The 27,988-nt window shown below is 38.3% G+C and overlaps 1 protein-coding gene across 2 annotated transcripts; it reads right to left on the minus strand.

The window, feature by feature from the left end:
* Positions 1–27,988, minus strand: LOC137281456 (remodeling and spacing factor 1-like). Of its 2 annotated transcripts, none has more exons than XM_067812694.1 (16): positions 27,828–27,988; positions 24,919–25,013; positions 22,124–22,216; positions 21,357–21,485; positions 21,002–21,078; positions 19,712–19,785; positions 16,140–18,961; positions 15,092–15,422; positions 13,192–13,265; positions 12,713–12,817; positions 12,256–12,335; positions 11,842–11,893; positions 11,371–11,602; positions 10,745–10,919; positions 8,224–8,384; positions 1–7,996 (listed from the first exon to the last, which is right to left on the minus strand). In XM_067812694.1, the coding sequence occupies exons 1-16, from the start codon at positions 27,970–27,972 to the stop codon at positions 5,817–5,819; spliced, it is 6,825 nt and encodes a 2,274-aa protein (XP_067668795.1). In that variant the 5' UTR covers positions 27,973–27,988; the 3' UTR covers positions 1–5,816. The 2 variants fall into 2 exon arrangements, with proteins under 2 accessions (XP_067668795.1, XP_067668794.1); XM_067812693.1 differs by having other exon boundaries at positions 16,134–18,961.

Genomic DNA, 27,988 nt, shown 5'->3' on the forward strand with positions numbered 1-27,988 from the left:
TATTTTCAATCTATTTTATTCATATTGTTTGTTTTCTACTTTTGATGACATTAAGTATAAATGATGTAAATGGGAGTGAACACTTGACACTGTGATGATCATGGCGGCTCCAAACCTCAAATATGTACACTTGATGGCAGTTCTATTTACATATTATTCATCTCACAGAACAGGAATAAATATCAAAGCGCATATTTATCCAGCTAGGCGTCAAATGAAATGGTATTATATAAAAGCCTGGTTTTGTATAGAGTTGGCAAATAAAATGGCTGAGCCCTGCTAATTGCTGCCTTGCAGTTGATGTGATATGATATATGTAGTAATTACACATGTGTGTATGAAGCAAGTTATAACATGTAAATACAAAATAAATTAGGCATTGTGTAGCTAAAAGAAAACAATAATGTTTGCACTCAACAACTAAAAATAATGCTTAACACATTCAACTGAACATGTGATAACTACTTGGTATTCACAACATCATAAACAATGAAGAGACAACAGTTACAGTGTACAGTGGTATGAATCATAACCTAGAACTGGAATTCAAAACGAGTCGAACATCTGTAGCAATGCAGCATTTTACAATTCAGAGATAAATGAGGTATGTGATCAATGTTTGCGTATAAATTTATATCATCAGGTTTGGTTCACACAAAACGTTAGAGGCATGGAAGAAAAAGTATCAGTTTTAGATACAAAGCTCTCATTTGAAAATATGTCATAAAATTTCACTTAATTCGATTGATGAACAAATTGATTGATTCGCAATCACAATCATCCTTGAAAACACTTAAAATGGAGGAATAACCTATATTTAATGTTTAAAATTAATCTGACATTAACAGATGGAAATGACCCATACACAATATACATGTAATTTGTACTCATAATTTCAGACATGGGATTTCATAGAAAATATCAACAGATCTCAAACGTTGTACATAGTACTACAGCTATCATTTATCACTTTCCTGTCATGTGTGAGACTGGCATGGTGATTCTGGATGAAGATGCTGACCACTTTTGTTAACCTAGCATCAGAAACAGAGAATATCTGGTTTGATAATGTGAACTTTGCAGGCTATTTTGGCCCATAAGACCACTGATTCACCATGACCATGTTCAACAAGGGAGGCTATGTATAGCTGCAGCAATGTACATGTGATGTTATTACCTGAACAGCTGATTTGATTTGATAGTCTTCAAGAATCCTAAATTAACTTACACATGAAAAATCAGATATATTGCATCAATCAGTACACTTGGCCAAATATTTTATAAAAATATTCTCTATCAAAGTCTGGACATGAACTCCACTATGCCACCATAATGAAGAATGAAATGAAAAACACCCCAAGCCCAATGGGCTAAAGTACATTTCAAATTAAACTTCATTACTTGTCTCTCTTCTCATCAACACAAACCACACATAGTAAAATTGCTTAAAAACCCTTTCTACAAAGTTTAAATTACCAATAAACTTTGCTATCTTACAAACAAAACACAACACACATAAAACATATAAGACATAATTTTCAATATAATTGTGACCCAGTCACTGTACAAGGTGGGTGACAGGTAACTTTACATACAATGAAGGAAAACTAAGCCATCCTGTCCTAAACCATCTGCAGTTAGTTGTGCTGTCATCCAGTTAAATGTATACAAACTCACAGAGCTGTGACAGTCATTATGTGTAACAGAGCATGATATTTTCTGTTGACAGACACAACTTTTGCAATCATATCATGTGCCATTTCATGTGACCAAAAATATTCAGCAGTGTCAATATCAAACATAGTATTGCCTGAACCTCACCACTCAAAGTCTATGCCCAGTAACATTAAATATGCATGTAATATTTGTTTAATTAAGCACGTAAGACAATAAAGATGGCAAGAGAATCAAAATGGCAATTATTCTCATGACTCTTCTTAATATGACAATCCCTCTGAACCATCAATGCTTTTATCATTTTGTTGATGAATGGTATGCTACCCAACTGTTATTTTGAACGTGCACGATCCACTTGTATAATGTGATCTTAGTTCTATGACAATCGGAAACCTTCGGCAGTTACGATCACCTTAGTGCTAAGAGTACTTTGGCACAAGTGGATCCTGGAAGATAGACTGAAGGTAAAGTAGCTGGGATCCATGGATCTTTCACAGTATCTCGCTTATCCTGCACGGATTCACAGTATACCATGATAACTTGGGAAGAAAGCAGCTCAAAGTGACGCCGGTGCTGACATGTCCTGGGCCTAGATTTTTTAAGCTCTCTTAGCGCCAAGATAGTCGTGACGTAATGTTTATGTGTAGCAGTTATGAATATCTTGGAGCTAAGAGAGCTTTGAAAAGCTATGCCGTGGATCATAATCAAATCAAATACAGCAGATCCTGACTTAAACGAGGGAGGCAACTCCACATGGTTGAAGAATTCCCATTAGTAAGCTTAATTTTGAAATCAGTTCCAAAGTTACTACACTGCAATAAGAATCTGGAAGTATTTAAGTGTAGGCCGTACAATTGTATGAGATTGTTTTTCTGCACAGCATCTCTGGCCAGTATTAATAACAACCCTATCAACTGATTCACCATGTTTGAATGTAAAGGATCCAACTATAAGCTTAATTTTGAAATCAGTTCCAAAGTTACTACACTGCAATAAGAATCTGGAAGTATTTAAGTGTAGGCCGTACAATTGTATGAGATTGTTTTTCTGCACAGAATCTCTGGCCAGTATTAATAACAACCCTATCAACTGATTCACCATGTTTGAATGTAAAGGATCCAACTATATCACCTACAGCGTGTTTGGGACCTGATAGGCTCCCACCTGCTTCCCTATTATTTAACTGGAATAAGTGGCAATCATGCTCACATACCTAACACTAGGTACATCCAGATTACTTAACAGTTTATCATCAAAGGTGTGCCAGCCACAGTGACACATATCTCTACAGTACTGAGCAACTTAATTGTGATGGAATGCCCACCTTGAGCCATTTACACAGTAATGCCAATAACCATTGCTAGGTCAAAGGAAATAATTATATAAGTCATTGTAAGCACAGAAAAGTCCCACATTCTAATTTGCTTGAAATACAATTCTGCTTAAGTTTCGCACAGTCTTAAAAACAACCCTACAGGAATTTGAACTTCAACGTGATTGCTGAATGAATGGTTGATAAAAAGTTTCCAGTTCTTGTTATATATTAACAGGAATTGTAACTACTAAACTACACAGACTTCAAGCATTCTGGTGAAATGTCAAATACGTACATGATACAAAGTGGATGAAGCCTGCACTGTACAAGACATCAACACTCAGCAGTGGATGAAACAATATGGACGAAGATAAAGAACATCCCAACTGAGCGAAGTCAGCAGTCAAATCTGTCAACACCAACCACGTCATTACACAAATTATCTTCTTCAATCATCAGTCCATGTTAATGTGCAGAAGTCAGGGCTGATGTAATGCTAAGATTGTTTTGTGGCTCAGGTTGACATGTATTGCAGCTGGTCTCTTCACATAGGACAAACAAACAGATCAGTCCTTATATAAGGTTTCCCGTGAAAAACCCGACACTTCAAGGTTTCTGTCTTACTATCAAATACAGTAGTAGTTTTCAGTAATATTATGCCGCTTTGTACACGTTCAAGACAAAAATACTCCGATGTATAATAAACATGAATATGATACATGGAAGCCAAAATGAAAATGCCCTTTGAAATCTGTCTCTTGCACACTTAAATTGTCATCAAGACCATTTCAGTAAAACTTACAACTTATTACTTTTCATCATCTAAACATTGTCGCCTTTTGTCATTTCAATCACAAATCAAGCTCAGGCTTTCAGAATGACTGGAATATGACTGGGTCAAATACCAATATGTCAGAAAACAATCACAGGGATAAGGACCAATGGTGTAGTCCCCATATACCCATAATGTTCTTAAAAACACACATTTAGTTCATTCCTAGTAAAATGATCCCAGCAGTCTGAAGCAATGTAATCACCAACTGCATTCTCTATTAAAGCACACACACAGTTCATGTCAGCAATACTACTGAAGTGAACTGCTGCTTCTCTCATTCTCCAGCATCAAATTTGCTAAACATGCAAATATTACAGATGATGGTATTGGAGCATGATAATTAAAGCAACAGTGACTCACTGGACATATGGAGACACTGAACACGTAGAACAGTCCTTGAAGGACATATGGTAATGCATGGAAACTCTTCATGACTAGTGCTGAGACACAGGTTCTCCTTTCACTAATTACAATACATTCAAGGGTCAAGACATAACTTCCTAACAGTTACATTCCTGCAGCTGGAAATGCCTGTATTTTCCAATTATCTTCCAAGTATCAAGATAACTCAAATTTGATATCATCTGCTTGTTCCCCATTGCGACTGGTGACCAATACTGTAATACTTCTGTTTTCACTCAGTGCACATGTCCACAATTTCTTTCCTTGGCTACAGCAGGTTCTCAAGTCAAAGGGCTTGGCAAGATAAAGTCTGTAGAGCTGAAGGGTATCCTGTCCTACAGAGACAGATCTTGTATATTTTGGCAAGGACATGTTTGACAGATCAATGACAATGTCACATGGACCAGATTGGGTGTGCCATTAGTGAAAGATTATACAGCTTACACTAGAACTATATTCAGATGTGATGTGTGCTCCCACTGTACGCTTCAAAATTTAAAAGTGCACTAAAATTTGACTTGAAGTAAAAATCATTTCAATAAAAATCACCTGCAGTGAGTCAATACATATATTACTGACAGTGCTCTTTCAGGTATAATTCTATGAATAACACAGATATTTACCTTGTTTTGCTCAAAATTTAATTTTGAAACAAAACAATTTCATGCATTTTCACGTAAGCAGATTTAAAATGAAGTCCATCAGTTTGGAAACGAGAAGACATATTCCACAAGATCGCTGTTGGCATTGGTACCAGTGTAGATTTCATAAAACACAAATAGTTTAATATAAATCAATAAAACATAAAAATTAGTTGCAGCAACGAGTGCTATTGACGAAGCATAGCATGGGATACCAAATTTCAACATGACCACTGCTTGCAAAACCAAACGGATGCACGAAGACAATAAATAGTTAAACAAGGTAACAAACATGTTCAATAAAACAGTCAGGGTTCTGTAAAATAAGTAGGATTTTGAGAAAAAAGAGCATGCAGTGTTTGGGGGGGTTTCCATGGTAACATATTTCCAGTATTTAATCATGGGTCAGAGTGCTTAGACACAAACATGGACCAAGCGGTTGTGGCGGCATACCATAAATATCAGGCTGAATGTTGAAATGGCAGTAATGACACAGGAAGGAATACCATAGCACATGTGCATTACTTTGATGAAGCTGAGGTATATCACTATATTCACACGAGATCTAGTAATTGCTTTGAATATAACAGAAAGACGGTTTCATTATTTTACATCTGGGTTTTGGTCACTAAATCAATCAAATGCACATATCAACAAGCAATGCATTTTGGACCACTGACAGTATTTTCTAAGTTGACCAATACCCTGTTAAATGACTAACTGAAAAAATGACCAGATATATTTGACAGTCTCGAATTAAACTTCAGGTTACATTCAACCCAGACTGACTTCTCAACTCAGTCATAAGTACAGTGGCTTTTTGTTAGAAGTGGATATGAACCAGGTGCAAAGCCAGTTCACAGAATGATTGTACTTGTTCCAACATTCCCCACACAGTCATCCAGTCGTCCAGTCATTAGAATCTAGTGTGTCCTTTCTTATATGGTTATGTATGTTGTTTGAAGTATTCATCATTCATAACATAGTGCACAATATCGGACACATCTTCAAGATCATCTTCCTCGCCTCCTTGCTGTTGTTCTTCCTCATCTGAAAAATGCCGTTCCTCCTCGTACCGCCGCTCCTCAGGAAAGCGAGCAGGCTGTTCCTCTGGGTACTGTCTCTCTTCAGGGTACTGGCGATTATCTCGTAGCAGGTTGTCCATCATAAAACCACTACTGCCACTAGATGAAGCTGATGAAGGTGGTGGATGGGGTACCTGTGGACCAGCGTTACTCTGGGAGGTGGGTGGAAGGTGTTGTCTCACTGGAGGGGGTTGATTTGGTGGGAAGGACCCAGGAGGGCCTCCATAATGGGGGTAAGGGCCATAAGTAGGAATACCTCTTGGAGGTGGACCATGGGGGTGAGGTGGGCCATGATGTTTTTGTGGGCCATGTGGAATTGGTGGTCCTTGATGAGGGTGCATACCTCTGGGGTGTGGTGGCCCTGGATGGGATGGAATTGGTCCCCCTGACTGGTGTGAACGTGGTGGTCCTCCCCCAGAGTGGGGGTGGGACTGTGGCCCCCCTGTGGGATGAGGGTGGGGAGGTGGTCCTCCTGCTGGGTGTGAGTGGGGGGGTGGTCCTGCTGGGTGTGAGTGTGGAGGTGGTCCTCCTGGGTGTGAGTGTGGAGGTGGTCCTCCTGCTGGGTGTGAGTGTGGAGGTGGTCCTCCTGCTGAATGAGAGTGTGGAGGTGGTCCTCCTGGGTGAGAGTGTGGAGGTGGTCCTCCCGGTGGATGAGAGTGGGAAGGTGGTCCTCCAGATGGATGAGCGTGGGGAGGGGGTCCACCATGATGGGGCGGGCCTTGTTGGTATCCTGGGTGAGGTGGCCGAAAAGGCATGCCAGGAACTGGGGGTCCCATGTGATGGGGAGGGGGTGGCCCCTGGGGGTACGGTTGACCTTGCGGAACAGGTGGTGGTCCCATCTTGTGCTGAGGCATTCCATGAGGATGAGGTGGGGTGCCATGAGGCTGATGAGGAGAAGCAATGGGAGCATGGTGTGGAGATGCAGAGGGTGGATGGTGGGGTGATGCACTGGATGGATGATGAGGGGACGTTCCATGTGGAGGGGTGCCTTGGGGGTGGGGTGGTGTCCCCTGGGGGTGATGAGGGGACCCATGAGGTGGGGAACTCATTTGTGAGTGGGAAGGAAGACCTTGAGACATTGGACCATACTGAGGATGCATATACTGTTTCTGATGAGCACCATACGGATACTGAAAGTCTCGTGGACCATGGTGAGGAAACGGTTCACTACCATGAGACCTAAACTTTTCACCTTCATTTGAGAATCCTGGTTGGGGTACATCTTTACTTGGTTTACCATCCCCAGCAGGGTGATCATGTCCATTCACCTCCAGTGCACTTTGAGAATCTTTGGAGGCTTCTGACACTGTGTCGATCTTTTCCTGGTCGGACTTTCTACCACTGCTTTCTCCATCATTAGTCCTTTCACCATCATCAGTTCTATCATCAGATTCACCATCTGGTTTAGAGTAAGAGGAGAAATCACAGCTATCTTCTCTACCTGCTTTCAGAATATTCTCCATATTCTTTCCTCCACGAACCTTCCTTTTAGTATTCACAACAACTGTCTTTTCTTTTTCTGCATCACTTTCAGACTCTGATGCAAGGAAACTTTTGAAATCAACATTTGCAGCCTTTCTTTGTGGTCGCCTCTGTGACTTCTTTTTCTCTTCCTCTGATGATTCTTCATCACTCTTTTCATTCTCTGTTTCTTCCTCTTCTTCCTCCTCGCTCTCTTGGCTCTTTCCACTGTCAGAAATATCTTTCTCCGATTCAGAACTTCGGTCTTTGATTTTTGGCCGCTTCTTCATTTTCTTCTTCTCAACCGTCTTTGCTTTTTCTTTCTTTGGTTTTTCCTCGTCTTCTTCGTCACTATCATCTGATCGAATCACACGGCGCACAGGTTTTCTAGACTTCCTATCAGAATCATCTGAGCACAAATCCCTGTCTGATACATCGTCTTCTGATTCTGAGTTCGGAGACTCTACTGCTTCTGATTCATCAGAATTGAATTCCTGATAGTTGACCCGTCGTTTTGAAGAGGCTCGTGTTGATCTCCGGTTACTGGCACTTTCATCACTATCATAGTCATCATCAACAACTGAAAGTTAAATTATATATTATTATTACTCTTAAACATTTGGATTAATTTCAGTTTTTTATATGATCACTCTTAAACAAACAATACAGAGTAACCTTGTTCCTTTTCAGTATTAGAAGAAATGTAAACTACTGAACATTTGTTCTTTCACATCCAGTAATACTAAGTAAATGAGGCAGAGAGAGTTCGTGTATTAATGCTTATATACAAACACTGTAACTTCTTACCAAAATCATCATCAAAGCGTGACCACTTCCTCCGGTTTCCACGTGCAGACCGTACTCGGGTTTGCCTGACACCAGATCGGCCTGTTCGTGGCTGCCAGTCTGACGCCTCTGAATCAACCTCACTGACTGGTTCCTCGTAACTCATTTCGGATGCAGAGTCTCTGAAATTCAAACATGATCAGGCTATACATACAGACAGTGTAAACAAAGATCTTCAGAGTTGCAGGATATATACTGTGATAAAAACAAGGCACAAAGTCTTACTATTGCCTACATTTCATCTTTCATCTACTGCAAAAGGCAGATTCTCTTTTAGGTGTGTTCTCGAGTGAGACTAGTTTTAATGCACTCAGCAATATTCCAACTATATGGCGTGAGTCTGTAAAACATCATGTCTGAACCAGACAATCCAGTGATCAACAGCATGAACATAAATCTATGTAACTGGGGCACAATGACACAAGTCAACCAAGTCAGCTATCCTGACCACCTGATCCCATTTGTCATCTTTTACGACAAGCATGGAATACTGTAAGGGTAATGCTGTTTTTCAAGGCATTATCAAAAGAGTTTAATGACAGGATCGGGCCTGACTTTCACACATCTTTCATAAAATGTCTTCTTTCAAATTCATGATGAAACAAACAAGTAAACAAGTGTAGAAGTGAGCACAGCTCACATACCCCTGCTTCCCACTTCGGGACATGCAAATGACTGATGCTGATGTATAATGAGACAAGAATGAGCAGCTCACATGACTTTCTCCTTGACCCTATTAAACTTCATAGCATGTAAACTTTAAGAGATATGCTCCGGACATAGTTTCCGGATGGAAGGACGGATGACAGAATAAATGCCGTATACCCCCATTACTTCATAGTGGTTGCTTAATTATAGAATGTTCTGTTGCAAGGCGAAATACAAATAACAATTTCAATTTGAACAGAAAGATACATGATACACCAGTTATGAGCACTGATCAACAGCAAAATCAACTGGCAAAATAAAGTATTGAGAACACTGACATGGATTATATTGGGGAAGGTTTCATACAAGTAATGCTGGAAGCACAATTCCTCCTTTCTAACAAAACTATAAACAAAACCTATCAGTTAACTCTTTCAACACCAGTCAGCCAGAGGCATATACTGCCATGACACTCCCATAAACTCTCAGGTCATTGATGTAGCCTGTGTTTATCAAGGAAATTATCAGATAGTTTGTAAATCACTATTCCTACTACACAGAATGCACCATTTCAAAGGTCTAATCCTACTGCATATAAATATGAAAGTTACTTTTTATCATATTATTTAAGTAATATGGCTACAACTTAAATACCTTAATTTTTACTTAAAATGCAGGCTCACATACATATATATTCAGATAAACCATGGAGGAAGTAAAAACTGGGTGATTTTTTCCATTTCTAACATGTCATGATATCCCCTTCCCTTTTTCTTTATATTTTCCATTTTAACACAGTCAGGAAATTATAACAGAAAGATTTCTGAAATAATATGTATGGTCGTGTATTTCCTGATATCATTGGCATTCCGCTCGGTAATATGATGAACGGTGTGAAATACCTCCGTTTTCAAAGCTTCGTATGATTAACGTGTGGCAAATTGATGGTGGGTATTGTTCGAAAGCTCTGAACATCAAGTATATCACTGTACCCTTGCCCAGAGTATTTTCACAGCTGCTGGAAGTGATTTGGGTGGGAAAGGATTGGTTTCTAACAAAGCTTTTTCGCCACAGTCTCCCATAAGGATCGTGATTGTCAGATTCAGACACATGTCCAAAGTGAGCCAATCAGATAACAGCAATGGATACTGTCCTCTTAAAAGAAAACATGCAGATTCAGGCAAAACTTTTGGGTGCGATCACGCTATTCTGAAAGTGCTAAATAAAAAAATCACCACCTATACGTATATTATGGAACTTAACGGACGTATCATGCTAGGTTATAACCTGTGACAAGAAAGTTTTATGCACATATTTTAGCATTAAACATTGTGTCCAAGCATAAAGTTCGAGGTGACGAAAGCTGAGATGTCACTTGAATGACATCACATGATTACATAAAAAAGGTAGAAATAGTAAGTTATAATGTTCATTTGACTACTCTTATGAGTACTGTTGTTGGTTTTATTCTTTAGTATATTTGATTTGTTTAATTACATCCTCAAAACATTGTTAATTTGCTCATTAAACACTCTGATGTGGTCCCGTTGCCAAAGCATGTCCGAGAATCACTGTGTTTCAATAACAATAGTTATAATTAGCTTATAATTCTAAGTCTGTCAAAAATACATAGCCATCTGAAATGTAATAACTGTTTTCAAGCATTATGAAAAATGATAAATGAATCATAGGTTAGATTCCTAAAAATACATATCATGATGTGACTACTCCCTAGCCGGTATCCTGACCTACAGTCTCTGAGGACTGGTGATGTTTCACTAGTTTTCTGGCCAATGGCATTGAATGGGTTAAAGCACTAATAATAGCTACTAACTTGGAAGCCTGGTATTCATCACTCTCATCCCCATCGTCATCGCTGTCCAACTGAGTAAGCCGGCGCCTCCGACGAGCCTTCTGGCTTTTCTTTTCCCGGTTGACAACAGGTGGAGGACGACCTGTGATGTTGGACATGTCCTTACCACCTCTGCCTCCCCCTCTGATGCTTCCATCTGTACAAGGAGAGGCTTAGTTAATGACGGTCTTCATGTTGCAATACTATTAACATCATACTGATCTCCAGAATCACAGTACATATCAGAGCAGTGTTGTGTGTAAGCACAGACAACATCCATATTGTCAGTAACATTCTATAAACCTTTAGCATAGTCTGTGCATTCAGTGTTGCAGCACACATCAGACCAAGCTGGAAATAACAGAGTCTTGGAAATAACCTGTTCTTCAAAGTAAGAGCAAACTCAGATTATGTTGCTGAATCCTCGAATTTTGCAACAAGAGGCTGAATTTCAGCAATGAAAAAATTGCTTGTCCTTTCGTAAAAACAGAATGATTCAACGCTTTAGCAACCATGAGAGTCTCTTGCAATAGGCAATCAAAAGTCTAGTTTGAATGGTTTCAGGAGATGTTCAGGTGTTTCTTGATGGAGGGATGGGGGTACATTACCAGAGTAACTGTCCTCTTCATAAGATTCCTCCTTGATGTCATCCCCAATAGCACTGTTGATGAGATTGTCGTACTCAGTGAACCTGTAGCTCATGGACTGGCGAGATCGACATGACCTCTTGGAGTACACCTCATCAGGGACCTCCTTCTCCTCCTTCATGATTCGCTTCGTCACTATCGCCAACATTCTCTCCTCCCGTTCCTTATGCTGCTGGATGTTGCTCTTCTTGTCCTGTCAAAGTGATTGGAATTAACTCACATCACATAACATTACAAAGATGCCCCCCAAAAAATGACCAGGAATTTGTGCAAAACATTACTTTGTCTATTTAAACACTTCACCTAATTTCTATCACTTTTCAGACAATCACAAAAGGGATGCAACTCTGCACTGTCTTCTATGATCAGCTTGTAGACTCTTAAATGTTACTGACATGACACTAAACATAATCATACTGAATGAATACATACCTCTTTTAGAATGTTATCCAGACTTATACCTACAAAGGCTAGACGTTCTTTCCTGAAAAGAAAACAACTCGTAACACTATACATACTGCACCATGTAGGTAATGTAATACTGTAAATAAGGTATCACAATGTCAAAGGAATTTATTCAATGTTGATTATTGTTCACTGAAAAACTTCAATTGAATTTTGGTTAACACTTTATAAATTCAGCTTAACATTATTTTTTTAAGTATTTGAGGATTTTCACTTTCATAAAAAAATATATATTGGCAGTGATATGCATGACCCTTGGAAATTCTAGAAAAGGTGAGCTTGGGAGTCAAACACAAGACTATTTGGATTGGTTCAGTGGAGCCGTAGACATCTCTAAGTTCAAGGATTACATGAAATGCATTCAAAATGCAAACATCCTACCTTCTGACTAACCGCTCCCTCTTTTTTAAAGAGACATCTAGGTTGAGAAGATTTTCTTGTAGAACCTGCACCAGCATGACCTTGTTACAAAAAACAAAACATTCCATAATTTAGCATGACAACATATAAACACATGTTGACAAGGAATGCATTACAACAGTATATATCATGCAGTGAACATTCATATTATTGAATAACTGTATGTAGGGACGGTGCATAGGGACTGTGACAGACAGGTTCAGGCACATTTACAACAGAATGGGGTGGTGATGGGGTGTGAATTGTGATAAGGTGGCAATAGGGATGGGAATGTGGCGGGATGGGAGTGGGGTGAGGATAGGGAGGGGAAGGGGATAGGATAGGGTAGGGTTAGGTAGGGCATAGGGGTGGGGTGGGGAATAGGGTCCACCTTTTTCGTGGACTTTATCAAAACCAAGCAGTTGTTGGAGCGACTTACATGTTGACAAGGTGGACAGTACCAGTCTCCATCCGGAATGATCATGATCGGTGGTCGGAGACAGGCGGTGTGGTACCCACTATCACACTTATCACAGAGCAGAATCTGAAAAAAAGGGGGAAAGATGAGCCACTATATAGTTCTGATCACAAATAGCTGCATGTGACTGTGCCTCCAAATTATGACTGAATCAGCCAGAAATAAAAAAAACCCCGAATACCAAGCAGAATTCACTATGGATACACTCTCTTACAAACAGCAACTTCTAGCAGACTTGAACAGATTAATTCTTGGAATTGGCAAACTCTACATGATTACTTGGGACTGTCAAACCAACTGATTAATGTACAGAACAGTTGAAACCTAGAACAATTTGTGCGGGTCAGTGTCAATACTTGTGTAGTCAAATAAAACATCTGTTATCTGAAACGACGGCTCAAATAGTGTAGATAAACCAGTTCATAAGGAACATTACTTACCCATTCTGGATGGTCGTATCTCTTGCACTTGGTGCATGGTGTATCATCTGCACCAGGCTGGAAGTTATCTTTCTCTGGAATCAATCAAAACATGCTGTAAGTGGCTGGTATTCTGATTTCACTCTAGCTGAGTCAGAATAAATGTGGCTGGTGTTAACACAAGCTCAGATGTTTTATCTTTCAAACAGCTTCTGGTCCTAATGACAAAATACTGCTGCGTTCAGTGTTGCATCTAGGATTTTTCAGTTGACTCACTACCTTTCTGTTTCTGCACCAAACACTAATATTAGTATGCACAAGCTATTATGCACATACTATAATGTACATGAAATAATGTAAAAGTGTGATTATACTGATATTTAGATATTTTTGGAGATATTTAAGTAAATAATTGTATTTTCTGAAAACCTACCCCTATTCTGTGACATATGTACAAAGTGGACTCCCTTAGGTTTTTAATGAGAACATTTGAAAATTCTTTTCTGGTTCTTGGTCTTCCACTAAGAAACAGCCTTCCAAAAGTCACACTTGTCAAATGTGGATGCCAGTAGTTTTATCAACATGTGTCTGTTTAAGGTGATAGATGACAGTCTATTTCTAGATGGGACAGCAGATCATTATGAAAACTGAATGCTCTTTCAGAATCTGCTGTGTGCAGTGGTATGACCAAGGCAATCCTTGCCAGTATCAACATTTTTGGAAACATAGGTGAGGGATAGGTGTTAATAAGGTTCCATAATGTCTTGAAATTATCCTTAGGGTACATGAGTTCTAACACCACCGGCTTGACAAGTCCCCATTCCATCACAGTAGCATCGCAATGAGTCAATGCAGAACTTGTGATTCCACTAGAACTTGTCATGTCCTTCCTATTATCGTCACTCAGTATGTCTATAACCAGACTTCTATTTTTATCTGTTTTCTTTTATATTTTCATTTCTACGTAATCGTAAAATTATTACATAACGATTTCTTAAATAATATGTATGGTCGCCTGTTTCCCCGATATCAGTAGCTTTCCGTTCGGTAACATGACTCCACAGTGGAAAATACCTGCGTTTTCGATTAAGGCATTGTTTAGCAATGGATACCGTCCTCATAAATGAAAACCTGTAGATTTAGACACAAGTTTTGGGTAAAATAATGCTTTTCTGGACATATTCAGCCAGAAATCGCAACCTGTACCTAAATTATGGAATGTGTTGGACTGGGTTATGACTTGTGACAAAAATGCTTTATACATATATTTTTGGATTCAACAGCGTATCCAAGCATGAAGATAGAGGTAGCGAAAGCCGAGGCGAGATGTCACTCGTCTTTGAATTGACTTGCATCACACAATTGCACAAAATGAAGGAATTTTATACATTAGTTTAGTCAATTTAATTAATCATTTCCTCAAACATCGAGTTGATGTTGCAGCATGTGTTTTCAATATTATTGCGGAAAATAGTTTATAACTTGAATTCTGTCGATAATAAGTAATGTTTCCAGACAAGGTGAAAAGTGAGAATTTAAAAAATGGATCATAAGTCAGGTAGGTTCCTAAAATTATACCTCATTTTGACTTGCCTACAGCCTGGCCGATTAGTCAGCCTCTGGTGTCTGTTGACTAACAGTGTTGTGTCTGATTATTCGGTCTGCGGTGTTGAATGCGTTAACTGTTATATACAGTAATTTTGCATGTAGATTTTCAATGCATTAATCGCAATGCCACCCTAAATACCCTGTTTACTTCAAGTAGGTTCCTATGAGCCATGATCCTCCTGATTATTATCAGTCTTTAATAACGTCATTACTATGTATTCCATGATCACCTTCCTTCAACTTCAGGGCTGTTTCCCTAGTTGTATCTATACACATGTCACTGTCTAAACATAAACTATTTTACTTTGCACACCTGCTCGGGCAATCTGTCTCTGATAGTTCCTTCCCTTGGGAGTTAGGAAGTCCTCGTCATCAGTGTTGAGCTCCTCCTGCTGAAACTCATCTTCACCTGATGGCCCGAACACAAGGTCTTCTGAAGACTCGGACAGGTCATCACTAAATGAATCAGACGACGGGGGCCGCTTTCGGCGCCGCCCACCTCTCTTGGGTCCATTTTCACTTGAATCATCAGCATCCGATGCCTTTCGTTTTCTTGCTCGGCCTCGACCCTTGCCTTTGCCCTTCTTCTTTCCTGGGCAGTAGTCAGAATCATCACTGCTGGTTTCTGACACTTGTTTCTTTTTCTGGTGATAGATTGTATGGACACAATTATGTTATGTTCAAAATCAGGGTGAAAGATTAGGGTAATGTAGTACTGACCATTTCTTAATGCATGACTTTGATGTTGTAAAGTGAGTGAGCAAGTGTAGTTTTACTTCTAGCAACATCACAGGGGACACCAGAAATGGGCTTCTTACATTGTGCCATGTGGAGAATCAAACCTGGGTCCTCAGTGTGACGAGTGAAAGCTTGAACCACAAGGCTAAACCAACATACACTAATACATGTAGAAGGTTTGTATCAATATTTGACATCCCTGAACAGATATCTCATTGACTTCTATAATATGCATATCAGTACTCATTTTCCACAAAAAAGCCGAATGCATAGAAGTATACAAGATCTCATGCATGCAATCTCAAAATGTATGAAAAATGTATTACACTCAAATGTTAAACAACAAAAGCTAATTGTGATGTCTAATGTGATAAAAGATCACTTAATATATGTAACAACCGCATGAAAATTCTGAAATACCATAAAGTGACAGAAGGGTTCAATACAGGGTACAATAAAAGGTTAGGTGTTGCACCTTTGAAAACTTTCAAAAGGCTGTCATTTGATCTCACTGCCAATGTTGTCATACATCAGCTGAACTCTCAGTGGTGACATGGACAGGGAAATCAGTCTATAGTGAACACAAAGATAAAACATAAATAGAACTTGGGTCTAACCCTTACTTTGTCTCCATTTGTGACAACAGGATCTGCTGCTGCCCCTCTTCCACCTCGGCCCCTCCCTCTTGCACTACCCCCTCTTGCTGCTCTTCCTCCACGACCTCTGCCTCCTTTCACCTTACTAAGAGGAACATCTTCACTATCACTCTCTGACGAAGACACATTTCCCTTTCGCTTTGTCCTTGACCTTGCAGTACCACGACTTCTGGAAGCACCTCGTTTTGCTTTCTTTCCAGTTGGTTCCCTTGTGCCACGATCTGCTGTTCTTTTCACGCCCCTTCCTCCTTTTTGCTTCACTGAATTCTCCTTATTATGATCATACTCCTCAGTATCAGAATCATCATTACCATCCTTCAGTTTCCGAGCTGTTTTAGTTTTACCAGGTGTATCCCTAGAATTTTCACTGTCCAATGAACCATTTTCTGCTGTCTCAGATTCTTTTGGCACTGTTCTTTTTCTAGCTGATCGCCGTGAAGGTAAGTTCTCCAAGTCTTCATATTTATCTGGCATCTTCCTGGCTCTTCGAGAACTTCTGGTTGGTGTTGGTCGTGGTTTTACTTCAGGTTCAGGGTTTTTCTTTGACTCTACCTTAGTGTCTTCATCCTTTTCTGAATCTTCATCCTTCTCATCTTCATCAGAACCCTTTGTATTCTTGGCTTTCCTGGACCCACGTTTGATTCTAGAAACATTATCTTTGGATTTCGCAGTTTCTTCCTCATCTTCATCACATCTTTCCTCCACATCTTTGTCTTTGGAAGGCTTATTAGACTTTTTACTTTGTTTGACAGCCTTTTTACTCTTCCCCTTAACAGTTTCTTTCACATCTGGACTATCATTAACAGTATCACCTTCATTACCTTCCTTATCACTAACAGAACCATCCTTATTGTCCTTATCCGCCTTTGGAGAATCATCTTTACCTTTCTTTGACTTGGCATTCTTTTTCTTATCCTTGTTACCACTATATTTTTCTGTACTGTCCTCTGCGTTTGAGGTTACACTACTCGAGTCTGTTTTAGCACATTTCACTGATTTCTTAGAGTCAGACTTTTTGTCACTATCAACACTAGAATCTTTATGTTGCTCCTTTACTTCTGAAGCTAAACTGTCCGAGATTTTAGTCTGAATGTTTGATTCCTCTTTTTGTGCCTTACTGTCTTTGGAAGATTTCTCACAATCTTTTGAAATATTACTTTCACCATCCTTTTTTTCACTAACTGTTTCCTCTTGTTCTTCACTTTCATCTTTGGTCTTGTTTTCTTTGTCTTTTTTAGCCGGGAGTTTTCCTTTGACTGCTTCTGGTTCTTCTTCTGCTTCTCTCAATCTGGTTACGTCTTTTTGTTCATTTGAAGAATCCTCTTCCTCTTGAGAGGTTGTTTCTTTCGCATCTTCTACCTTCTCTTTTGTTTGTTCCATCTTTCCTTTAGCGTCCTCTTTCTTTTCTTTACATTTTTCTTTGTCTCCTTTGACATCCTCAACTCTTTCAGTTTGCCAATTGTTTCCTTTGTCTTTCTTTCCATTTGTTTCCTCTTTCAAGACTTTTGTTTCCTCCTTTCCTTTTTCTTGTTCTGATTCCCCCTCTTCTTTTCGTTTTTCCTCTTTCTTTCCAATACTTTCTATCATTTCCACTGTTGTTCCCTTGGATGTCTTGGTACTATCTTCTGTTTCTGTTTTGGCATCAGGTATAGATGAATTAGCTGACCTTTCTTTTTGTTCTAAACATTTGGTGTCTTCATCAACTTTCGTAGAACTGGACTCACTAGACTTTGAACTTGAATCTTTATTAACTTTGCTCTCATCACCACTGCCTTCCTTTACATCCTTTTCTCCAACAGGCGATTGTGTTTTACTGTTATCTTTGGCTGTTTCTACCTCAGTATGTGATTTCTCAGATTTCTGAAGACAGTCTTTCTCACATTTTTCTTTCTCCTCTCCTGACTTCTTTTGTGAACTACTGCTTTTTGATTCAGATTCTTGTTCAACATTAGAAACCTCATCTTTTCCCTTCTCATTGGATGTAACCATTTCTTTGGAAGTTTCAGAGATGGTTTTCTCAGCACTTTTGGCTTCAGACACTTTTCCACCTAGAGATTCAACATCATCATTCTGTCCTTCATCTAACACAACACTACTTGACTTGACTTCAGAAATGTCTCTTTTGTCTTTGGACTGTTTTGATTTACTTTCTTCGGATTTGGCATCAGATTCTTCAGAATTGTTTTTCGGACTCTTATTTACAGAATCTTGGTTATGCTCATCTAAAGGCATTTCCTTTTCTGTTTTCTCTTTTGCCTCCTTATCATTCTTATTTGTATCGGGAGAAGCTGATTGTCCTGTTCCCCCTGTGTCATCTATCTTTCTCTCTGGCCTATCTGGTCCATGTTTCTCCTGGGGCTTGTCTTCGGGTTCCTTTTCCGATTTCTCTTCCTTCTCAAGTTCTTCCTTATTTCCCTCTCTTTCTTTCTTTAACTCCTGCTCTCTTTTTACCTTGGATTCTTCAGTAGCTTTTGACTTGGACTCATCACCCTCTTGTTCTCTCTTAGTATTTTCAGAGCTCTTACTCAAATCTTTTTCTTTGCTTGATACTGACACTTTCTGAGATTCTGACACTTCTTGTTCTTCTTTCACAGACTTGCTTTCCTTTGCAGACTCTTCCTTGTTTTCTGGCTCTTCTTTCACTTCCTGTTTGATCTGGACATCTTCGACCTTGATCTCAGTCTTCTCCAATTTGACCTTGACCTCTGACCCATCCTCATGTTCCTGTTTCAGCTCTTCCTTAACTTCTGCCTCAGGACTTCCTTCTTTGCTGCTCTTTGTAGAAGATGCTGTCAACAAATATGACAGAATTAAATAACTGACCATGGTACATGTTTTGAGGAAGTGTATGTGATCAAATAGATGATACAACTGTGACTATAAATCATTAAATTACAAATAAAGTACACATATGGTTTAAAAAAACATAACAAAGGAAAATGTGAGGTTATCTGTCAGACTAAAAAGGATCAGTGTCCAAGAAAACATAAAATATTTTATAACACCAAAGAAATCGTCAGACTACCTCAAGGAAAATTAAAATTGAAGGAAAAGTTTATGTTTGATCACTAACAGACATGATAGAGAATTACTCAAACATAGTGTGGTTGGGAGAATTTTGAGCATAATCTCAGTCACAGATCTTTCATCACTGCAACTGACAGATCACACTCTAAGACTATTTCTCTCATGGAAGCCCCCCTATTCTCTCTCCTGATTCTCGGTGATCATTATTATTTTCTTGCAGAATCTTGCAAACAGAACCAACAAAGATGCCAACAAGTACATAATCAGAGGGATTGGGAGGGCAGGGAACAAGGAGTCCAGGAATAAGATGGCAGGGGATATCATAATAGGCTTCACACACTGTATCCATGATGGGAATTCAGGGTCACACTTTAACTAGACTACCTCACCATCCCTCTTACAAATGAGACAGAAGATTAACAATAATAAAGAAACCACTTTAATCACTTGCCTACTCCACAGTCAATCATACTGATGAGACAAAGGATTAACAATAATAAGAAAACACTCACAACTTATATCATCAAACTTTAAATCCCCATCTTCCTTCAGCTTTGATATCAACTTGGCCAAGTCATCCCGGTTGCTGAAACATACATGAAACCTTCTTCAAAAAAGAAGCCAGAATTACAAGAGCTGTATAAAACAGAAAATTCATATCATAAGGAACCGTCATTTGCAGTTACTTAATTACCTACCTGAAAAAAATACGTTCAGCACAAAATACCTTCATTCAAACTCCTGAAATATCTTGCTAATTTGTCTCAAACAAAATACTAACTAACAAACTATTCACAACTATTCAGCTTTTTTAGATACATAAGTTGAATCCAAATCAAAATCCAGCTAAGTCTTGGATGTAACTTCAGCCAATAGATAACCTATTCTCTCAATTTCCCACGCGTCCACATCATAGAAAATGTAGTGACAAAATTGGGAAAATAGACATGATAGGTATTGTCAGTCAGTCAGTCAGTCAGTGAGATTAGTTTTATGTGGCTTTTAGTTATATTCCAGTGATATTACAGTGGAGGACACCAGAAAACAATGAAAAGGGCTTCCAACATTGTATCCATGTGGGGAATCCAACCCGGGTCTTCAGAGTCAAGAGCTATCACTTTAATCACTAGGCTATCCCACAACCCGATACAGATTAGTGCAAGAGAGGCCCAGGTGTTCTACCTCACAAAAACGTATGTCTCCCTCTCCTTTCTGGATATATTAGTCTATGGAAATACAAAAACAGCATTTCTTTCAAAACTGAAAATGTCATAGTTGAGTATCTGGTCATTACACATATAAAGTTTTATGCAAACACATTCGCTAGTCCAAACTGTTTGCATGAAACGATTAACAATCTCTCTTTGTTTTCATGCATGCAAGACATTAAACTAACTGTGACATATCTAAATAACTGTTCACAAAATTGGATTTTGATATGTGTTTTATCATGTCAGTCTATCACAGTTTCTTAAACACACACAAAGTAAATACCCAAGGTGATATTTTTTCTCTTTTGAATTTCAAACAATGACTTTCAATTTTAGATAAAGAAAATCCCAAACGCATGCGTCAAGTGAGGGAGTTTTTTTAAAGCTGCTTTTGGGAATATTCCAATTACATCATACCAGAAATGGGCTTCAGACATTCTACTATTTCATATCAATGTGGGAAATTGAACCCGAGCTTTTGGTGTGATGCAGGACAGCTGCTTCACTTGATGCGCAACAAACCACTGCCCTATACTTCAGGGTTAAAGACACCATTGAGAGATAAAAGAGATGAATTTACAAAAAACTCACCAGCACACCAGCTGCCATGTTTCACTGTCTGCATCATCCTGCTCCTCTCGGTACACCAGAAGATTCTGGTCCTGATCCTGCGAAGAAGAGTGAGTGTGAGTGAATGAGTATACCCTGCTTATAGAAATATTCTAGCAATATCCCTATGGGGAACACCAGAAAAGCTCCAAAGACGACATAATCATACAATATGATGCCGGTCTGTAAATAATCAAGTCTGGGCCAGACAATTCTGAGATTGATGTCATGAGCATCAATCATATTTAGAATATAGACGTGATGTAGATCCACCATAGCACACAACCTGTGTACATGTGCTTGACTACAGTTTGGACAAAGACAAAAGTCTACATACCAGAAGGTACCAGTAAGCCAGTCCGTTCTTGTCCCGCCCCACTGGCTGGAAACGCATGTCCTCAGCTTTCCGCTCATTGACCTTTTCTTTGAATTTCGTGTTATAATCAAACTGGCACTCAAGCAGATTCTGAGACATAAATATAAAACAATATGCTGATTAAGTGTCCTGATATGAATGCAACTTGCATTACTCTTTCCCTTGGTGAGGGTAATATTTTATCTTACATTGCCATTTCTATATAACTGATTTAGCTTGATGAGGAAACATCAGAAATTATGCCTGATTGAACCCTTTTATTAAGTATTGAAATGTTTGCTACCATGTTGGTTGACATAATCACCCACACAACTGGAAGAATCCCATCTCAAATAAAAAGGTTTTAGGGTTAATAGTATTTTCGGCCAGAAGACACTGAATGGACACATGAAGACAAAAAGCAGTACCTGTGAAGAAACCTCAGTTGCACATTACTGGTGAATGGTATTGGTTTACCATATCCACTGCATGACATACACAGATAATCAGCTGGGGAAGTTTCCTCAGTGTAAGTAAAGGAAACAATGCAGTATCTCTTCTAAGCATTTGGTGAATGTGAGTCAATACTGGTAGTTGTTTTTAAGAAAAAAGGCGCAACCTTGATGCACTGAGACCAAAACAAGTCTAACAAGTTCAACATTCACAAACCTACAGACAAAATTTCAACTGATGCCTTACAATAGTTTCTGAAGAAGCAAGATCACAGAGCATGCCGTGTTGGTTCTCACCTTTAAAATCCTTAGTTTTGTAGAAACTTTGGCCAATCGATAACCGATTCTCTCAATTTCCCATGCGTCCACATCAGAGAAGTTGTGACAAAACTAGGAAAATAGACATGATAGATACAGCGAGTGAGTGAGTTAGGTTTTAAGATATTTTTAGTAATATTCCTGCAACATCACAGTGGAGCCACTGGAGGACACCAGAAAAGGGTTTCAAACAATGTATCCATATGGGGAATCAAACCCATGTCTTTGGAGAGACAACTAATGCTTTAAGTTTAACCACTATGCTACCCCACAGCCCCTTGAAAGATAGAGAATACGGGCAAAATAGGCCCAGGTGTTCTGCCTCATAAACAATGTATGTCTCTCTCTCCTTTTTGGACACATTAGTCCAAATTGTCTCCATGCAAATACACAGACAACATATCTTTCAAAACTGAAAAGGCCATAGTTAAGTATCTGGTCATTGCATATATAGAGGTTTATGCAAACATATTTGCAAGTCCAAACTGTTTCCTTAAGCGTATGACAAATAAAACTTTCTACAAATTTTGAAACAGCTGCCTTCTGTAGGCATGGGAGATAAATGACTTCAATTCATGTAAAATTAGGCAGGAATTATGGATCTATATTTTAACTGGACTACCAAGTATGTGCATAATCCAGTCAAAACAAGCAATGAAAATAATTGGTTCAGATTCACTTGCCATGTTTATAGATTCAATAAACTGCAGATCATACGGGCCTGTTGACATTTTTAGCTATTAGCCTGACAACAAATCCACTGGGCTCAGGCCCACATGCTGATGTCAATTTCACACACTGATAAAACATTACTTAAAAAACATATCCTAATAACTTGAAATATTCAATGTAAAAACAAAACCAATAAGTATCATGAAATCAGCGTTTGCCCAGATGCAGAAAAACCTGCATATCTGACGAACAAATTGTCTCAAGTTTGCTGTGAATGGGTGATCTTTTTGTTGCAAGGGGCGATAAATCTCCTTCTTAAATGATATAAGCGACGGCCCAACTTCTCGCTTCTGGTCTGGCTCCTAACTCAATGTGCACTGCCACAACTCGCTACATGTAAAGACAGAACCCAGCTTACATGTTGCCGTGTTCACGTTCACTGAAAAAACTATCGTTTACGATGAAAAGTCAAGTTGACATGATATAGATAAAGAGGGAAAACACAATGAAAAAACGGTATATTGCCACGGCATTTTCTATGACAGAACACGAGGCAGTGCAAGTCTTGGGTGTCGTAGCATTTGTGAAAATTCTTTTTATATGTTATTAATCCCTATGCTATTTCAATTGATAATTCGTTAACTATTGCTGCATTAATATCTTGCACATTGTTCCCATAAAACCACCAATCTCAATGTGAAAAATTGGAGATACACCTCCAACCAATGAGTCTTTATCGCCAGTTTGTGATTATTACACATTCCTGACAATTGAAGAAATTCTGTATAGAATGTAACAGACACTACTCTATATTCTTATTATACATACACCTATTATCCAAGCAGTTAGTCGGATGCATCAGAAACACCAGTCATCATAGTTTTCAACTGAAAATTTACCCCTTGTAAAGTAAGTCCATCAGTGTTGTGATTCATTTCTTACAAAAATTTAACACCACTTCAAACTCTTAATATAGTCATTTACAGAGATTTGTCTCAACAAACAACATAAAATTCTGACCCCCCAAAAGGATGTGTATGAAAGAATTACAATTTACATTAAATATGTGTTTCTTGCTTTGATAACATTACATTGACAAATATTTCCCATGACAGACCATATATTATCTAACTTTAACTTTGAAATCTGATTTTCATCCAACAGTTCTTAAAGAAAACTTTAGATTATGTAGGTTTGTTAGGAATTAACACAGAAAATGTGCTAAAAAACATATATATTTTGGATGACATAAATTTGAATTTAACCCCTCAATTACTCCATGAAGATATGTTTATGCATTTATTTATATTTTTACAAATTTAACATGTAATATGAACAATGACTGAATAAAGTCATGTATGTATAATTTGATATTAAAGTACACACGCACCATCATACAAAAACTCAGATAGCATTACAACATTGTACAGTGTTCTGGATATAACACTAGATATATCATCGTAAAAGGGAAAAGATGCACCACTGTCCATGCACCAGTATGAATGTTCCCGGTGACGGTGAAGACTGTACTGTTTAACTGTCTCTAAAAGTAATAATAACACGTGTGGTGCACATCAAGCATACGACATGTGCTGTCAGTTTAAGGTTGGACCGTCCAGATTAGCACACCTTGCGGAATAGTGAAGGGAAGATAAATTCAAAAAGATTGCCCATTTAAAAGCTTGCATCACTGTTGACTCAGTGCAACTGGGTCCCAAGTTGAGATAATCTAAGCTTGTAATTAGCTATTGTTCAAAACTACTTAATACATTGTTTGCCAGTTAACTTCTCAGTCAACTGATTGCTTATCGTTATTAAACAATCACAACTGATGCCTTGATAAAAGTTCCACACTGAAATAGACTCCAAGAAATATGTCCGTGACACCTTCTCATGACTCAGAACTTTTCATGTCTAAGGCAAATACTGTAAAATGCATCAGTCATGAAATAGAACTGTCCATAAATCCCTGAAATTTGATGCCATAGTGTTTAGATTTAGGGACTACCCAAAGCTTCAACTCTTAACATGAGGGTAATTGGCAAAGATCCCTTGACTTTGATGGCAACAACATGTACCCCAACATGATAGTACTATCATACCTTGACAAGTTGCCTCTCTAGTCTGTCAGCAGTCACACTTGTCTTGCCAATTCTTCTCAGCAGGAATATATGTAGATCAATTAATACCTTATCAACTGAAAATAAAAAGACATACATCTGCACTCATCACAACATGACAGAAAAATAGAACTCAAAATACTGGAAACATCTACAAAGAGGAATGAGTAAAGCTGCACTTCACTTATCGCAAGCTTCATTATCCCTCCAAACAACCAGTATCACAAATTAAGCTGAGCCAAAATGATTGATAATTGCAAATCCTGATGATCTGAACAAATAGTAACAATTATGAATGTGAAAATTGTGTCACAAATACCTTGTAAAATCTAGTGTCATGAAATAATGTTTAAAATCTGAATAAACTACTGTGATGAAATATTGTTTGAATTTTGAAGCTGTGATCTATTCTTGGACTGATTTTAAATTAAGTTCCCAATGCTGTTTTTGTCAGTAATCCATGCATAAACATGTCACTGCTCACAAATGACATGCAATACATTGATGTTGTCAATTTCATTTTTACTCAACTTTCATATCTTGATGTTCTATTGAGAAGAAGTAAACATGGTGAAGTAGCATTTTTCTGGAAGTAGCATTTGCCGGATGGTTAATAATCATTGTATTTAGCAAGCCTTGGCAAGTTAAATACAAAGTGTTTATTCCTAATGCAGGATATTAACCATCCCAAAACACATGAATGTGGTAACCAATTAATCATACAATTCTTAATTTATAACTTAAAAATAAAATGCAATTTCAAATGCTACAAATCATATAACTAAACTTCATGGAATGCCTTATGACGTCAAAAAATATGCATAGTATTATGTTATGTCAAAAACCCGGTGACAGAATTTTCTCCAAATCACTCAGCTGACTCAAATTTGTCACCAGACCCCCAGTATGCTTTTATGTTAAAGCATGCATTGTTGCCGACAAATTTTAGCTTACATTTGAAAAATAAATAACAAACTCACATAGAACTTCAAACACCTTCAATTAAGCTTTTGAACAACAAATACAATCTAATGTTCGCCTGACATTGTGGCCCGCATTCCAGTGCCATTCTCTCACTGACACTGACAGTTGTTCAGAGAAAGCCTATGAATATCTATCTTCGCTCTGTAATCTGCTCCACCTGTCACAACCAGGCATGTATTTTGCGGGATCAAAGCACTAACCTGCTAACAGTACTGTAACCGCTGGTGTCAACCTGGACATGACCACCGACCATTGACGCCATGTTTGTTTACTCTGTGACAGTACTAGTAGTCCCACAAAATTTGCATATGACCCCTCTAATTTGCATCAATGTCTGTATATGACCCTAACAGATACCGAAAATATTTGCTGACTTCATCCTGCTGAGAACACTATCCATTGTATGATAAATGAAGATATCTTACATTTGTCTAAAGTAGAAACTCATTCTTGATGAAAACACAAGTTGATAAATGTTTATGTTCTCATGTCTAAGGTTTGAGACATTAGTATCTTAAAAAGTTAAATTCTATGAAATAACTAATATCTAAATTAAGTTTGCAAATCTGAGATAAGTATTAATTCAGGAAGGATAAGAGATATTTTCATGACAACCATAGTTATCAATAGGTATATGACAACTTTAAAGCATAAAATTATTGAGATGTGATTAAATTACAACTTCTAACCCTACCTAAATACTGCACACAGCTTTCAGCAATTTATCAAACTAACAATGCAAATATCTTGCCCTAAGTCATTAACAATGATACTTTGTACTGAGTAACTGCTGCTGAAGATGATAGGATTAGTTTGGCTTGTCCTTCGTAATTAGACTTGTACATAAGTCTGAGGTGCCAAGTCAACAGTCATAAACACTTATTATTGATGATAGCCATGTGATAAATCAACATGCATCGCACCTTTTTGACTATAGACTGATACCCACTTTGTCATCCCTCGAAATGTGTTGTTTTAAATCATAATCCATAGGATGTACTAAAACCTTATTCAACTAATCCTCAGAGTCAATCGTTGGCACTTCTTGAATGAAGCAAATGATAACCACTGCTCAGTTACAATTTGTGGTAAAAGAAAACTGAAGCCCTGAGTACTTGTTCACAATCAAAATTGTCAATGCTACAAGACAACAGAGATTGCGATCACTGAATCTTTACTTATTACAAACCCTTATCCCTTCTGCACTCTCTCATTCTCAGAAGCTATCCTCTGAATCTGATATTCTCAAGCAATCGAAATCCATCCAAACAGAGTTACATGCCCCTGGATTAAACAACTGTGTGTATGAATTTGTGAGACTACTGCAAGGAGACAATTTAAAGTGTGATTGTAATCTCTGAAATGTATTAGCTCCTTGTACATACACCAAACATCCAGAGCTTGACACAAACTATTTAGCCAGTAGGCCTAACTTTGACTGTAGAGTGGAGAACCATACCTTGAATTTAACAAAACAAAACACAAGACAGAGGATCTGTGTGTCAAAAATGCCACATCTATAGTATCGGTAAACTGCACTGAATGCATTCTTTTTACATAGTATTGACAAATGAAGAGCTCAAAATGCTGAATGTTAACGGACCTCACGAAATGCACCTTTACTTCTCACGAATCCCATCACGTTTTCTTACACAGAGTATGACTCAAATTATGACAGAGCTAGTCAAACAACAGAAGTAGAACCAGACGTTCGCATCATCAGACATGATACGTATGGTATGCTGCAATCTTTCTTTAATGCACTTTTAAGTCACCTTCTACCCAGTCAAAACATTCAATATTTGTTGGTCATTCTGGAAAGCGTCCTTAGTCCTGAGATGACTGATTACAATTTGGGATGCTCATTAATAAAGTTTGCTGTGCAGTATGCAAATGAAGTTTCTTACCAGCTTTGTTGTCTTCGATAAAATTTTGAAGATCTGTAAAAGAAATTTCTGGCAACCCCAAAGCTTCGCTATGCTTGTCCAGAAAGGAGCAAATCACTGCAAAGTTAGGGTCATTGTGGCAAACGCTATCTACTGCGGTCGCCATCTTGATTATGCTAATG

This window comes from Haliotis asinina, chromosome 4, assembly GCF_037392515.1.
Source record: "Haliotis asinina isolate JCU_RB_2024 chromosome 4, JCU_Hal_asi_v2, whole genome shotgun sequence".
NCBI lineage: Eukaryota > Metazoa > Mollusca > Gastropoda > Lepetellida > Haliotidae > Haliotis > Haliotis asinina.

What these genes read in the sequence shown, in the direction of transcription:
- LOC137281456 (XM_067812693.1), bottom strand. Translation starts at nt 27,972, where the DNA reads ATGGCGACCGCAGTAGATAGCGTTTGCCACAATGACCCTAACTTTGCA. An exon ending in TATCGAAGACAACAAAGCTG is followed by an intron (nt 25,014 to 27,827) that starts GTAAGAAACTTC and finishes TTTTATTTTCAG; the next exon opens with TTGATAAGGTATTAATTGAT. An exon ending in CAAATGGAGACAAAGTAAGG is followed by an intron (nt 15,423 to 16,133) that starts GTTAGACCCAAG and finishes ATCTATCACCAG; the next exon opens with AAAAAGAAACAAGTGTCAGA.